The 12,041-nt window shown below is 38.3% G+C and overlaps 3 protein-coding genes across 3 annotated transcripts in view; 1 reads left to right on the forward strand and 2 right to left on the reverse strand.

Moving 5' to 3' along the window:
- LOC140942733 (glyceraldehyde-3-phosphate dehydrogenase-like) overlaps positions 1-12,041 on the forward strand; it is a 41,740-nt gene that overhangs the window by 18,034 nt on the left and 11,665 nt on the right. The gene's annotated exons all lie outside the window — the stretch shown is intronic.
- LOC140947289 (uncharacterized) lies at positions 6,236-8,375 on the reverse strand. Its single transcript, XM_073396352.1, has one exon. It carries the CDS (start codon positions 8,282-8,284, stop codon positions 6,236-6,238), a length of 2,049 nt encoding a protein of 682 aa, XP_073252453.1. The 5' UTR covers positions 8,285-8,375.
- The window catches only part of LOC140942750 (uncharacterized), a 42,233-nt gene continuing 40,022 nt past the window's right edge, over positions 9,831-12,041 (reverse strand). The window contains exon 7 of the mRNA XM_073391742.1: positions 9,831-9,968. Coding sequence (XP_073247843.1) covers positions 9,914-9,968 — 55 coding nt within the window. The 3' untranslated portion in view covers positions 9,831-9,913. The remainder of the gene's footprint in view (positions 9,969-12,041) is intronic.

The raw sequence follows: 12,041 nt of genomic DNA on the forward strand, positions 1-12,041 counted from the left end.
ATGAGTGAGTTGTACCATAAAGTTTGTTCAAGAAATTGTTTCTCGGACGTTATGTTTTCATCAAAATTGACTTCCGCCCAGATTGAAAGTATCTCTTTTATAAAGTTATTCTTAATCTTGAGATTCTCAATGGTATCTTTCTTGTTTAAATTACTAGTGAGGACTATTGTGCCTCCAAATCGCTCTAACTCTAAGTCAAAAAAATATTTCCATTTTCCCTGGTTCTCTTCATCCAGATATTTTTTAATCCATGTAGCTTTCAGGGACTTGTTAAAAGACTGTATGTCTATCATTTTAAGTCCTCCATTAGCATAATCGTTTGTTATAATGTCTCGTTTGATTTTATCTCCTTTTCCATTCCAGAGGAATGAAAAAAATAACTTGTTTACTTCTTCGATAATTTTCACATTTGTATGTAAAGGTGAGAGCACATAAACGAGCTGAGAGGCAACCAGACTTTTTAGGACCGTTATCTTTCCAACTAGTAGGGTAAGTCTACGGTATTTCCAGCAGCTCAAAACATTCCGGACCTTATCTAGTTTTTCATCATGATTTAAAGTTGCAGTTGCTTCCGGATCATTTGAAAACCAGACACCTAAAGCTTTAACTTTACACTTCGGCCATTTAAAGTTTCTTCCGACAATTGATATTTCATCTTTGTTACAATTTGCCCCAATCCAAAAGGCTTCTGTTTTTTTGTCATTAAGTTTTAAGCCAGAGACTTCATAAAAATCGTCCAGTGTTTTGAGAGAGGCTATTAACGATTCCTTTGTTCCATCTAGTATAAGAGTTGTATCGTCTGCATACTGGCTTAGTTTTATTTCTTTACCGTTTACAAAGATCCCTTTAATACTTTTATTTTCACGAATTGCCTTAGCTAAAACTTCTACTGCCAGAACAAACAGATAAGGTGAGAGGGGACAGCCTTGCCTTACACCTTTTTGGATTTCAAAAAAAATCACTCGCCCAACCATTATTCAAAACGCAGCTTTCTGGGCAGCAATAGAAAAGGTTTAGCCATTTTAAGATGCTACTACCAAAACCAAAATGTTGAAAGGTTTTCCTAATGACAGGCCATTCTATCGTATCAAAAGCTTTTTCAAAATCTAAAAACAAAAGTAATCCTGGTATATTGTTTTCTTTAGCGTAGCAAATAACGCTATCGATAAGGCGGATGTTTTCTCCGATAAAACGACCTCTTATAAAGCCAGTCTGGTCGTAATTAATGAGATCAGGGAGGAGAGGTTTCAAGCGATTAGCAATTGATTTTGCCGCTATTTTATAGTCGCTGTTCAGGAGGGTTAGGGGTCTCCAATTCTTAATAAAGAACGGTTCTGCGTCTTTCTTAGGGATAAGTTTGATAATTCCTCTTCTCTGGGTTATTGAGAGTTTTCCAGTTTCATAAGCGTAGTTCAGTGCGCTAATTAGGGTGCTGGATACATCTTTCCAAAACACTTTGTAAAATTCGGCTGGTAGGCCGTCGGTCCCAGGGGTCTTTTCTGATTCCATATCTCTTAAAGCCTCAAGGCACTCTTTTTCAGTTAAAACTCCTTCGCACGAAGTTAATTCATGTTCGTCAATGGCTCTTTCATCACCACCCTCAAAGAAAACAGTTGTACCATCTTGGTTGTATGTGTTACCTTTGGATGAGTAGAGATTTTTATAGAACGCCACACATTCAGTTAATATTTTTTTATCCGAGGTGACAAATTCGCTATCGTTTATTTTAATTTGACTTATTGTCCCTTGCTTGTAGTGTCGTTTTTCTAAATTAAGAAAATACTTGGTGTTTTTCTCTCCTTCATTATACCATTTAGACTTAGATCTCAAAATTGCGCCTTTGGTGCGGATTTCAATTATCTTTTCAAGCTCAAGCCTGCTTTCATTCAATTGTTCCTCCAGGTGTAAGGAGTGCATTTCATCGGAGTTTTTATTATCGAGATCCGCTTCTAATCTGGCAATTGTTTGTTCCAGAAATGTTTCGCGTTGTTTAGCTTGCTTTGTTTTGCTCTTGGAGTAGCGGAGCGATTTTTCGCGCACTTTTAGCTTTATCATTTCCCAAAGAAGTGAAGAATTTACCGATTCGTCATTTTTGTACTCATCGAGTGTTTCCTGAATCGTTGTTTTAATTTGGTTTACGTAATCCAATTCAGTTAAAAAAGATGTGTTTAGTTTCCAGAAACCTGGTCCACGTAGATTTGAATGTAGTGATAAGCATAACGTAGTCATTGAGTGGTCGGTTTTATAACCTGGGACGATATCTGCGAGGGTCGTGATGTTAACTGTGCTTTGGCTTACTAGAAAAAAATCGAGTCTACAGTGTACTTTTGGATGACGTTGTCTCCAGGTAAATCTACTAGTGTCTGGGTGTAGAATCCTCCAGACGTCTACCAGATCTAGTTTCTCAGAGAATTCTTGAACAACTTTAACACTATTTTGGTGAGTTTTAGTAAGACCACCCATCTTGTCCTTCTCTAAATCCAGTACAAGGTTGTAGTCGCCTCCTATGATAATATCATCACATTTGAAATCTGCAAGGTGATCAAAGAAGTCAAGGAAGAAAGTTGGGTTGTCTTCATTAGGAACATATATGTTCCCTAAAGTAAAACACTTTTCATTGGTTTTAATGTCGCAAATAATGAAGCGTCCTTGGGGGTCAGTGTAAGTTTTTTCTATTTGAAAATCGAAGTTGTTGTTGAAAAGGATGCATACCCCTGCTTTATTGCTCTTATAAGTACTAAAAATAGCTTGATAGCCCCATTCAGCAGACCATACGTGATTAGTATTTTCAGTGCAGTGGACTTCTTGTAGCATATATGCCGAGTAATTTTTTTTGCGAAGCCAATTAAACACCTCTCTACGCTTTGTATTGTCTCTTAATCCCCTGACGTTTAGTGATGCTATTGTCAAAGCCATAGATATTCTCTTGGGCAGCTTTGCAGAGGAAGCCTTACATCACCTGGTGTCAAAGCTCCACAATCACTGCACGGTATGATAGGAATTTGTACTAGGCGTTTACTTCTAAAACAAATGATTAAGCTATTAAAACATAGAAACCAAACAGAACCTGCACAGATAAACACAACTAAATAAGAAACCTCTTCGTAAAGGGACATGGGGGGGAAGTTAGGACTTTTACCTAGAATCTTACAGACAGATAAGAAAAACCGAAGCGTCATCTGTTACGAACCTCTATTCCGATCGCCTAAATAATTATCTAGCAATTGATAATAACGGGTGGCAAATGTGGTCAAACGATACTAACGTGATCTTGGTTACCTAATGAGTAATGACATGATGAAGAAGCATTCTCACCTATCCTGGTATCTCGAGAGGTTTACCAACTGGCCAAATTTTACCTTTTATCAAGAGCTTATCCGGTTGTGCCCGACTAAAAGATGCAGGGATGTTATTTTTCCTAGCTTCTTTAAAAGTGTCCATTTGCTTTCTTCTTCTTGCTACTATTTCGTAGGGTAGATCTTGATACATTTTAAATCTGCTTCCTCGCAAACGGGAGCCCAAAGCTAGAATTTCTTCACAGTTCTTATAGCGGAGGAACCTTGCGATAATTTGCCTGGGCTTTTCTTCCTTCTTCTTTCCTAAGCGATGAACCCTCTGTATTTCAACGGTGCTTGCATCTTTGTATCCTAATTCCGTCTCGAGGAAGGTGCGAACAACTAATTCAGTGTCTTCTTTGTCTGTTTCTTGCACAATATTTTCAAAAATTATATTTTCCCGCCTCGAGTAGGCTTCCAAATAGAGATTCTTGTCTTGTACCTCTTTAAGCTTAGCTTCTAAAACAACATTTTTCTTCTGCAAATCGGTTAAAGCGAGATCTGTTTTCTCCTGGTAAAATTTTAGGCTCGCTGTCGAATTCTGCTGTTGCTTCTCAGCTTTATTTAAGCTTTCTTTCAAGTTCTCAATGTCGTGGCTGGCGGTTGTTTGCGAATATTCCAGCTTCTGTATTCTTCCTTCCAATTTTTGAAGGGACGTTTGGACTTCATTTACTGTTGTTTGGATAGCGTCTAGCTTTTCCAGCTTTCGATTTATCTCCTCCAAAGCTTTATGAAAACCTTCGGCCATGTTCAAAACCGTAAAGATTTCGTCTTCAACCTCGTGCTCCTCGACTTCTTCAGGAGAGTTTACTTCATCACTCCTCGCTTTTTTTGCTTCTGGTGAAGTGCTCGACTCCTCTGAAGAGGAACGCTCGCTTCTTTTCCTTTCCAAGATCTTTTTCAACAGTTCTTCCATTTACCACCCGGGAAAAATAGAATATGTGGCGGACGGATCAAGGTCACGTCTTACGCCATTGCTACCCAGGCCCCTTTTCCCTGGCCATTTAATTAGCCTGAATTTCATCTAATTACTTCGAGTCGTTATTACTCCCTCAGTAACGTCTGAATCAACCGACTGTTAATGCCGTCCAGTGACGTCACAACTCCTTGACCGTTGCTTTAATTCATGCAAAAAGTAAAACACGCGCGAGTTTCAAGTGGCAAACGGAGAAATATCGTTTGGAAATGTCTGCATACTGAATTGCTTTATTTTTTTCGATCGTAATTCATGTTTAACGTTCAAACTATCAACTGCATGCAGTACAACTCTGAAACGATTGTACTAAATTCTATAATCAAACTCGGCCGCAATCACGCAATGAATTAAACACGCACACGGAACACTTAGTACAAAAACACAATAATTTGCTTTAATTGAAAAGAAGCTGTTTGGTCCTTAACGAAGAAAAAAACAAGGAGACAAGAAAGAAAAGCTAACAGAATCATTACACTTGACGGTAAAAATAGCAAGAAGGTCGAATTATAACATTGATCCCCGGCATTGATCTCAGAAAACTTCGCGTAAACAAAATCACCGGCCGCCGAAACCACAAAGCGGTTCTAAATGAAAAACCTACCGACTCTCCGCAATGATTCTTCATTCGCAGTTCAATTTAGCATTTCAGTTTCGAAGACAGGGGCAATTTTGCTGTTTAAGATAAAGATTAAGCTTATCGAAATGTTTGAACTAAACGAAAGAGTGCCAGGGATCCGATCCGCTGAACATCAAGCGACAATCCCGCTAAAATTTTTCATAATTATACATAATTATGCGAATGTTTAGACAATCAACCAATCAAAATCACTACCCGGTTTTCGGGTAGTGAGTGACGTCACTGGACGGAATTAACGGCCGGTCGATTCAGACGTTGTTCAATGTTGAGAGTAGAAAACGACTCGAAGCAATCGGATGAATTTCAGGCTAGCTATTTAATGTGAAATCAGGTGAAAAAATCGGCAAAAGATGATTTTTCGGTTTTTTGATTAATAAGGGATTTGATTGTACTGTTGTCTTGTCCTACAAACTGCTCAGTAGACCTTTACGCGGCTCGGATGATCACTGGACATATAATGATGGTCCATTCTCCGAGAAGAGGCGTAAAAATAGTATCCTTAATTAGAGCGGTTTTCACTTGACTGTCGTAAAACCAAAACCAAAGTAAATACACTAGCCAACCCAAAGGGCGTAGTAAAACCAAAACCAAAACCAAAACCAATCCCTTTCGACAGTCAAGTGAAAACCGCTCTAGTACAAGCGTGCTAAATACATTATTTTACACTTGAATGACGCACGTTTAACGTCAACACATGACGATCTCATTAACAACGATAAATTTGAACAAAAGAAAAACATTCTTCATATTTGATTATCCTTTAATGCATTTTCAACAAAACGTTGTACAGTTCGGTAAAGATATATGTTATAATTTAACGGACCTGAAGATCCTGATGAGAAAAAATGGTACTTGAGCTGAGGGCGCGGGAAAAATACTTCCAAAAATACACTAGCTAACAACAAGCAACTGCTGGAAAAAAAAATGAAAAGGGGTACAACGTAAAAAACAATTTTGATACCAAAAAAATTGAACAACCTTATAAAACTACCCCTGATCGGCAATTAAATGAGACTATACGATATATTTGAAAAAGGATTACAAAATATATTTACAATTTGAATGTCATTTCAGCTATTATTACAGCCACGATTTTATAATTTATTGTTACATTCACAGAAAATACAAACTACATGTGAGAACAACCTAATGCCCCCCGACAACTAGAAAAGGTCAACAGTGACAAATAACCCACAAAATGATTTTGTTCGAAAAGTTACGGTTTCTTTTCCTAGATAAAGAAGCCAATTTGAAAGTTTCAACAATCATATCACTGGAAAGATCATATTATAACTGGTCAAAAACCTGTATTCGGTTGTTCTCCTTCTCACACACAACTATCCTTCCATCACTAAGATTTGCTGTAGACACTGGACACTTAAACTCTCCTCTCTCACTACCTTCACTTCCAAACTTTGTAACAAACTTTCCACTCAGATCAAGTACCTGAACTCTGTGATTCTTTTCATCACAGACCATAAGCAATCCTTCTTTGTTAACTGACAAGTAACGGGGCTCATTGAATTCTCCATTTTCGATTCCCTGTTTTCCAAATTTAGAAATAAACTTTCCCTCCAGATTAAACATTTTAATGGAATAATTACCACGATCTGAGACTATAAAATATTGACCGTGTTGGATACAGTAATAGAGATTGACCAAAGAACCTCCTCCATCAAATTTACGTGAATACTTCCCATTAGAAGAGAATATCTTGATTAATTTGTTACCTTTATCAGCAACAATAATTTCACCGTCGCCGTTTATTGATAAACCTGCAGGGGATTCAAGCTGATTATCACGTTTTCCTTGTTTACCAAACATACTAAGAAACTTGCCATTCCGATCAAAGACTTGCACACTGTGGTTATAACAGTCTGCCACTACAATATTGCCATGACTATCAAAAGCGATCCCTGTAGGGAACTGGAACTCACCATTATTCTGACCCTTCCTTCCAAAGGATCTTAAGTGGGTACCGTCACTACTTAACACTGAAACCCTGTGGTTACCGAGCTCAGTCACAGCAATTTCATCCTGATCATTCACTGCCACCCCATAGGGCAAGTTAAGCATTTCAACAGACTTACCTTGTTGTCCAAATGACATCACAGATCTGAAGCGCCTGGTTTGTACCTGAGCCTTAAAAGGACTTTCACAAAAATTTGTCCCTTTATTCCCTGCAACTACTTTATTACTTTCTTTACCTTTAGTTCCTGATTGTTCCGCTTTAGTTTCGCTAAAAACAAATTCTACTTTACCTATCCCCTCGCTCATGCTCAGCAGGTTAATTAGTTTTTCACTTTTAGTGAAACTAAACCGAGGAATACATTTAGTGTCGCGGTTTTCTTTGGTGCCCTGTTCCTTCAGGATTGAATCAAATGTTTCACTGAATCCCTTGATTTCAGAACTAAAACCTCGTTTTAACAGAGTTTCAGTTTGTTCAATTGCTGATTCAATTAATTTCACTTGTTTTTCCACTTCGCCTTTTTTCTGTAAGAGAGATTCCAGTGATTTTGTCGCTTGATTATCAATCACATCAAAAACATCTTGTTTTTTCGCTTCGATGATTGCAATAATTTGGTCTACACAAGACTGCACTTGGCTTTTTACCTCGGCTACTTTCGATTGAAATGCGATGCTTTTTTGGTTGAATTGTTCGACTTCCTTTTGTTTTTCCAGTACTTTGTCTTTTAAAGATTTTATTATGGAGCTAATCTGTGTTTTGCCCTCATCAGTAGCTTCTTGCAAAGGCATCTTACTATGACCTTCATGAAGTGTTACAGCACAAGTGCTACAAATGGCGACTTTACAGCCCTTGCAAAAGAATTTCAGCTCTTCTTTTTCATGGTGTTTCTTCTGACAAAATGCTGGTCGCTCTAATACGGCCTTGATGTCTTGATCTTGAAAATCTTTTAGTGCTAGCGTTCTGTGTTCGTTGTTAGCACGCATTATGTCATGTCCTAAAATGCATTTCTCGCACCAGAAGGAACAACACTGGAAGCAATACGAGGTCTGGGAACTCCTTTTATCGCAGTTTCCACACTTCACGTTAGCTGTACTACACTCTTTTATTGCCAAGACATCTAACAGGCTGTTTATTCGAAAATTTGTGGGAAGTTCGCTGGGATTTCCACTTCCAGAAATCTGAAACTGTCTTCTGCACTCGGGGCATGTAATTTTGCCATGGACGCCGCTCGTTCGTTGAACTTCGTTCAGGCAGTGAAGACAGAAATTGTGCAAACAAGGCAACTGCTTTGGATCAGTGAATGTACACATACACACGGAACAGGATAATTCATCATGAAGATTGTCGAGCAAGGTCTTTATATCCATGGAAAAGGTCGGAAGCAAGGTTACTTTTCTAAAATTTTGGCCTCTAGTTGTTGGCGATCAAGAAGCTTCAAGAGAATGGCTTTGCGAATGAACAATGAAGTCTTGTTTTGTGACCCAGACTAAACACTGTATTATTAACCAATCAAATAGAGTTTCTTGACATGTTTTGGTAGTTTGACCGAAGAATAAAAATCATCAAATATATTTCCGAGAAGTGTTAATCAGCTCCTTGAAGCATGGATAAATTGCCGGCAAGCATTTCCGTGCGAGGTGGTCAAGAAAGTCGAAAGTAGGAATGAAGGAGCTTTAGGTACATTAATTAATCAACCTTCGGCCATCTCTGATATATACAGTCCAACAAAATGCTCCAGAAAAAATGGCAGTTGCAGAAAATTTTTACCATTAAAATCTTTAGTTTCTGTGGGCCTTTGGGCCATGCCAACTTAGACTTCCAACCACAGAGGGGTTGAAGGTGCAGTGAAGTATAACAGGGACTGTTTTTCCTTAAGACCAAGGTGTGTTAACTTATAGAGTATAATTCAGCGTGCAGGTACCTTGAAGGTCATGTTAAGATGCCTTTGCAATTAAGAAACTACCAACGCACGCAAAAAAAAGATCAGCTCCGTGATAAAATCTTTGAAAGACAAAGTACTGGAAAAACAAAAGGAAGTCGAACAATTCAACCAAAAAACAATTTCAATCCAAAGACCGAGATAAAATGCCAAGTGCAGTCTTGTGTAGACAAAATTATTGTGATCATCGAAGCGAGAAAACAAGATGTTTTTGATGAAGTCGGTAATCAAGCGACAAAATCATTGGAATCTCTCTCACAGAAAAAAGACGAAGTAGAAAAACTGAAACTCTGTTGAAACGAAGTTTAGTACTGAAATCCTTGGATTTAGTGAAACATTGGATTCAATCCTGCAGGAACGGGGCACCCAAGGAAACCGTGACACTGAATGTATTCTTCGGTTTAGTTTCACTAAAAGTGAAAAACTGATTAACCTTTTGTGCATGAGCGAGGGGATAGGTAATGTAGAATTTGTTTTTAGCGAAACTAAAGTGCAACAATCAGCATCTGAATTGTCCGTAGTTGTCATTTTTCACGGACACCTCAGTGAAGTGCTCTCTTTCAAATGAATTTTTTTTTTGCACAAATTTAAATTAGTACTATTATGGTACGAGTCAAGAATTGAGATGTTTTACTCTCATTTGTTTTTATCAAGTGCGTGCAGGGCCGGCTGCAACGGAGACTAAAACAGACTGATCGTACATGTTTTGATCAGTGTGCTTTCATTGTTAAACGTATATAACTTTTTTTACTTGCTTTTGTTTGTTTTGTTTGTTTTGTTTACTTTATTAACTTTTCTAATTTCTTGTGAGTTTAAACACGCTTGTATTTTGGGTTTCTTCCCTCTACCTTCTTTGTAATTTTTTTTGTTTTTCCGTTTTTCTTTCTTTCTTTTTAGTCTCATTTCTTTTTTTGCAATTTGTCTTCTCGTTTCTCGACCGGTCCAATAAAGGCCAACAAAAATTTGTAAATAAGATCCCGGCTCTTCGCAGCCTTTTATTTTAACACAAAAAGTAAAAGTGCGCAAATTAGTTTTCATCTGCTTACCCTATTGTTGCCTACAATATGTGTTGCACTGGTCTTTTCAAATCTTTCGCCAAATCTCCGTCATAACTAAAATCCAGTCATGTTAAGAATGGTTAAAAAATTGTCCTGTTTTATAGATCAAAGCTTATGATAGTATAGCGCAGCAGCTAAAAAGCGCGGGAAAAATTGCAAAAGCGGTGGTAAATATGCTGCTTTTCTTTGCAGTTCTGAATTCACATTCAAGGTAAATAGTGGATCAAAACTGGTTATCATTAGAAACGGCAAACCGAAGGCGAATTTACCGTGGTAGCTGTACCATGGTTTGGTACAGAAACATGGTACATTTTGTATTCAGCTGGCCAAGTTTCAAGAGAGAATTTCTCTCCGTTCAAATACCTCCCTAAAGAAACACTGATTCATAATGTAAAGCTGATTCCTATTTGGAAAAAATCCGCTGAATTCAAGCTGAGTGCGGATTCAAAACATTGTGAATCCTATTTTGGTATACGAAACACAGAAACGTGTGGTTTCGTACGCTGTCGACTAAAGCGATACACGTTTTCCTAGCTCAGTTTTTATTAAATTAGACAAAAAGGTATTTCAAAGGATACGCAATAACATATCTTTTGAGTTTCGCGTGATCAAGTTCAAGCTCTTTCGAGAGAAAAATTGTCAGCTTATAAAAGATGTGTTTCAAGCGCTGTAAAAAAAATGGATGTCAAAATACATTCTTTGCATTACAGGAACTTTAGGTTATGATGCACAGTAATTCCATTGTTAAGGAACTCATGTTCCTATTTAAGCATTTTATCTGATGGAAGGAGGTGTTTTTCTTAAAGTTGTTTAAGTGCATTTCAATGTCAATTCGCTACGTTTTATTCAAGTATAACACCCTATTTAAACTCGAAAGTGTTTAAAATTCTCATTTTGGAGTGAAGAAACTTTCTTTATAAACCTGATAGTAGTTGCTAATTATCCGGTAATTAAGCTTGAACCTTTAATTTGAATCCGCGATTACGAAGTCTGGAACTAAAAAGCGACGAACACTCAGCCATGATGGAACCTTGGGGGGGCCTGCACAAAAACACACATCATTCTTTATTAAAGTCATTACATCTCGTCTGTTTTGATTACCAACCTATTGGACGCCAAAAGTCCGTGGTAAACGACAACCAACTAGACCCTCCAAGAACTAAATGGATACCCTCAAACCTGGGGGGACTCCCAAATAAAACTGACGGGGATGTTCGTCGGAGAATTCAAATTAAACCCTTAAAAACGACTCGAAGTAATCGTCTGAAATTCAGGCTACCCTTATCACTGACCTAACTGCCAGTGTGGCTCAAGCTTACACTAACCCCGGCCCTAAGGGAGATTTCTGTGTGGTCAGTGACAGAACATTTTTTGTAAATTTCTTTATGCACGGTACTAAGCAATACCTGAATGGGCAAAGTGAAGTGAATTTACATCCCGAACACCCTAAGTGAGACAAATAACTGTAATTTACACCCCAAAGCGAGAAGACAATCAATCGAGGAGCATCCCCGTCACTTTTATATGGGAGTCCCCCTGGCCCTCAAAGAAGAGTTGATGCGGAAGAGTTAAGGAGAGAAGTTATCGTTGCTCAAGGATACGATAGGGTTAACCTGTATGGAGAACATAAAGAGAGGATGGGCAAGGGAGCGCGGGGGGGGGGGGGGGGGGGGGTTATGGAACGGATTTATTTATTTGAAGCCTATTTGAGGGGGTGGCTCAATAGAGACAGAGGGCTTATTTGAGAAGGGGGAGGGGCTTAATTAATTTAGAAACGACGATGGTATCAGTTCTCCATAAAGAACTAGAATACAAAGTGGAGAAGCTCAAGAACAAGAAGGTTGGAGGTCATGCAGCCGAGGATCAGAATCAAATCCGAACAACCAGTTGGTAAATAAACCATCCCGGATCGGCCCACACAAAGTTTTACTGTCTTGATTAATACAGTCTATCATTTATTAGTGAGAAATAATTAGGGGAAGGAAGGGTGGGCTTAATAGAGATGGGGGCAGATTATTAACTTTCATCCCCTGAAAAGAATGAGCTTACTAGAGTGAGAGGGCTTATTAGAGAGGGGGGACTCAAGAGAGGATTTGGGGTAACATAAGATAAGGACATGCAAGAGGA

The sequence above is a fragment of the Porites lutea genome, chromosome 1 (assembly GCF_958299795.1).
Source record: "Porites lutea chromosome 1, jaPorLute2.1, whole genome shotgun sequence".
Classification (NCBI taxonomy): Eukaryota; Metazoa; Cnidaria; class Anthozoa; order Scleractinia; family Poritidae; genus Porites; species Porites lutea.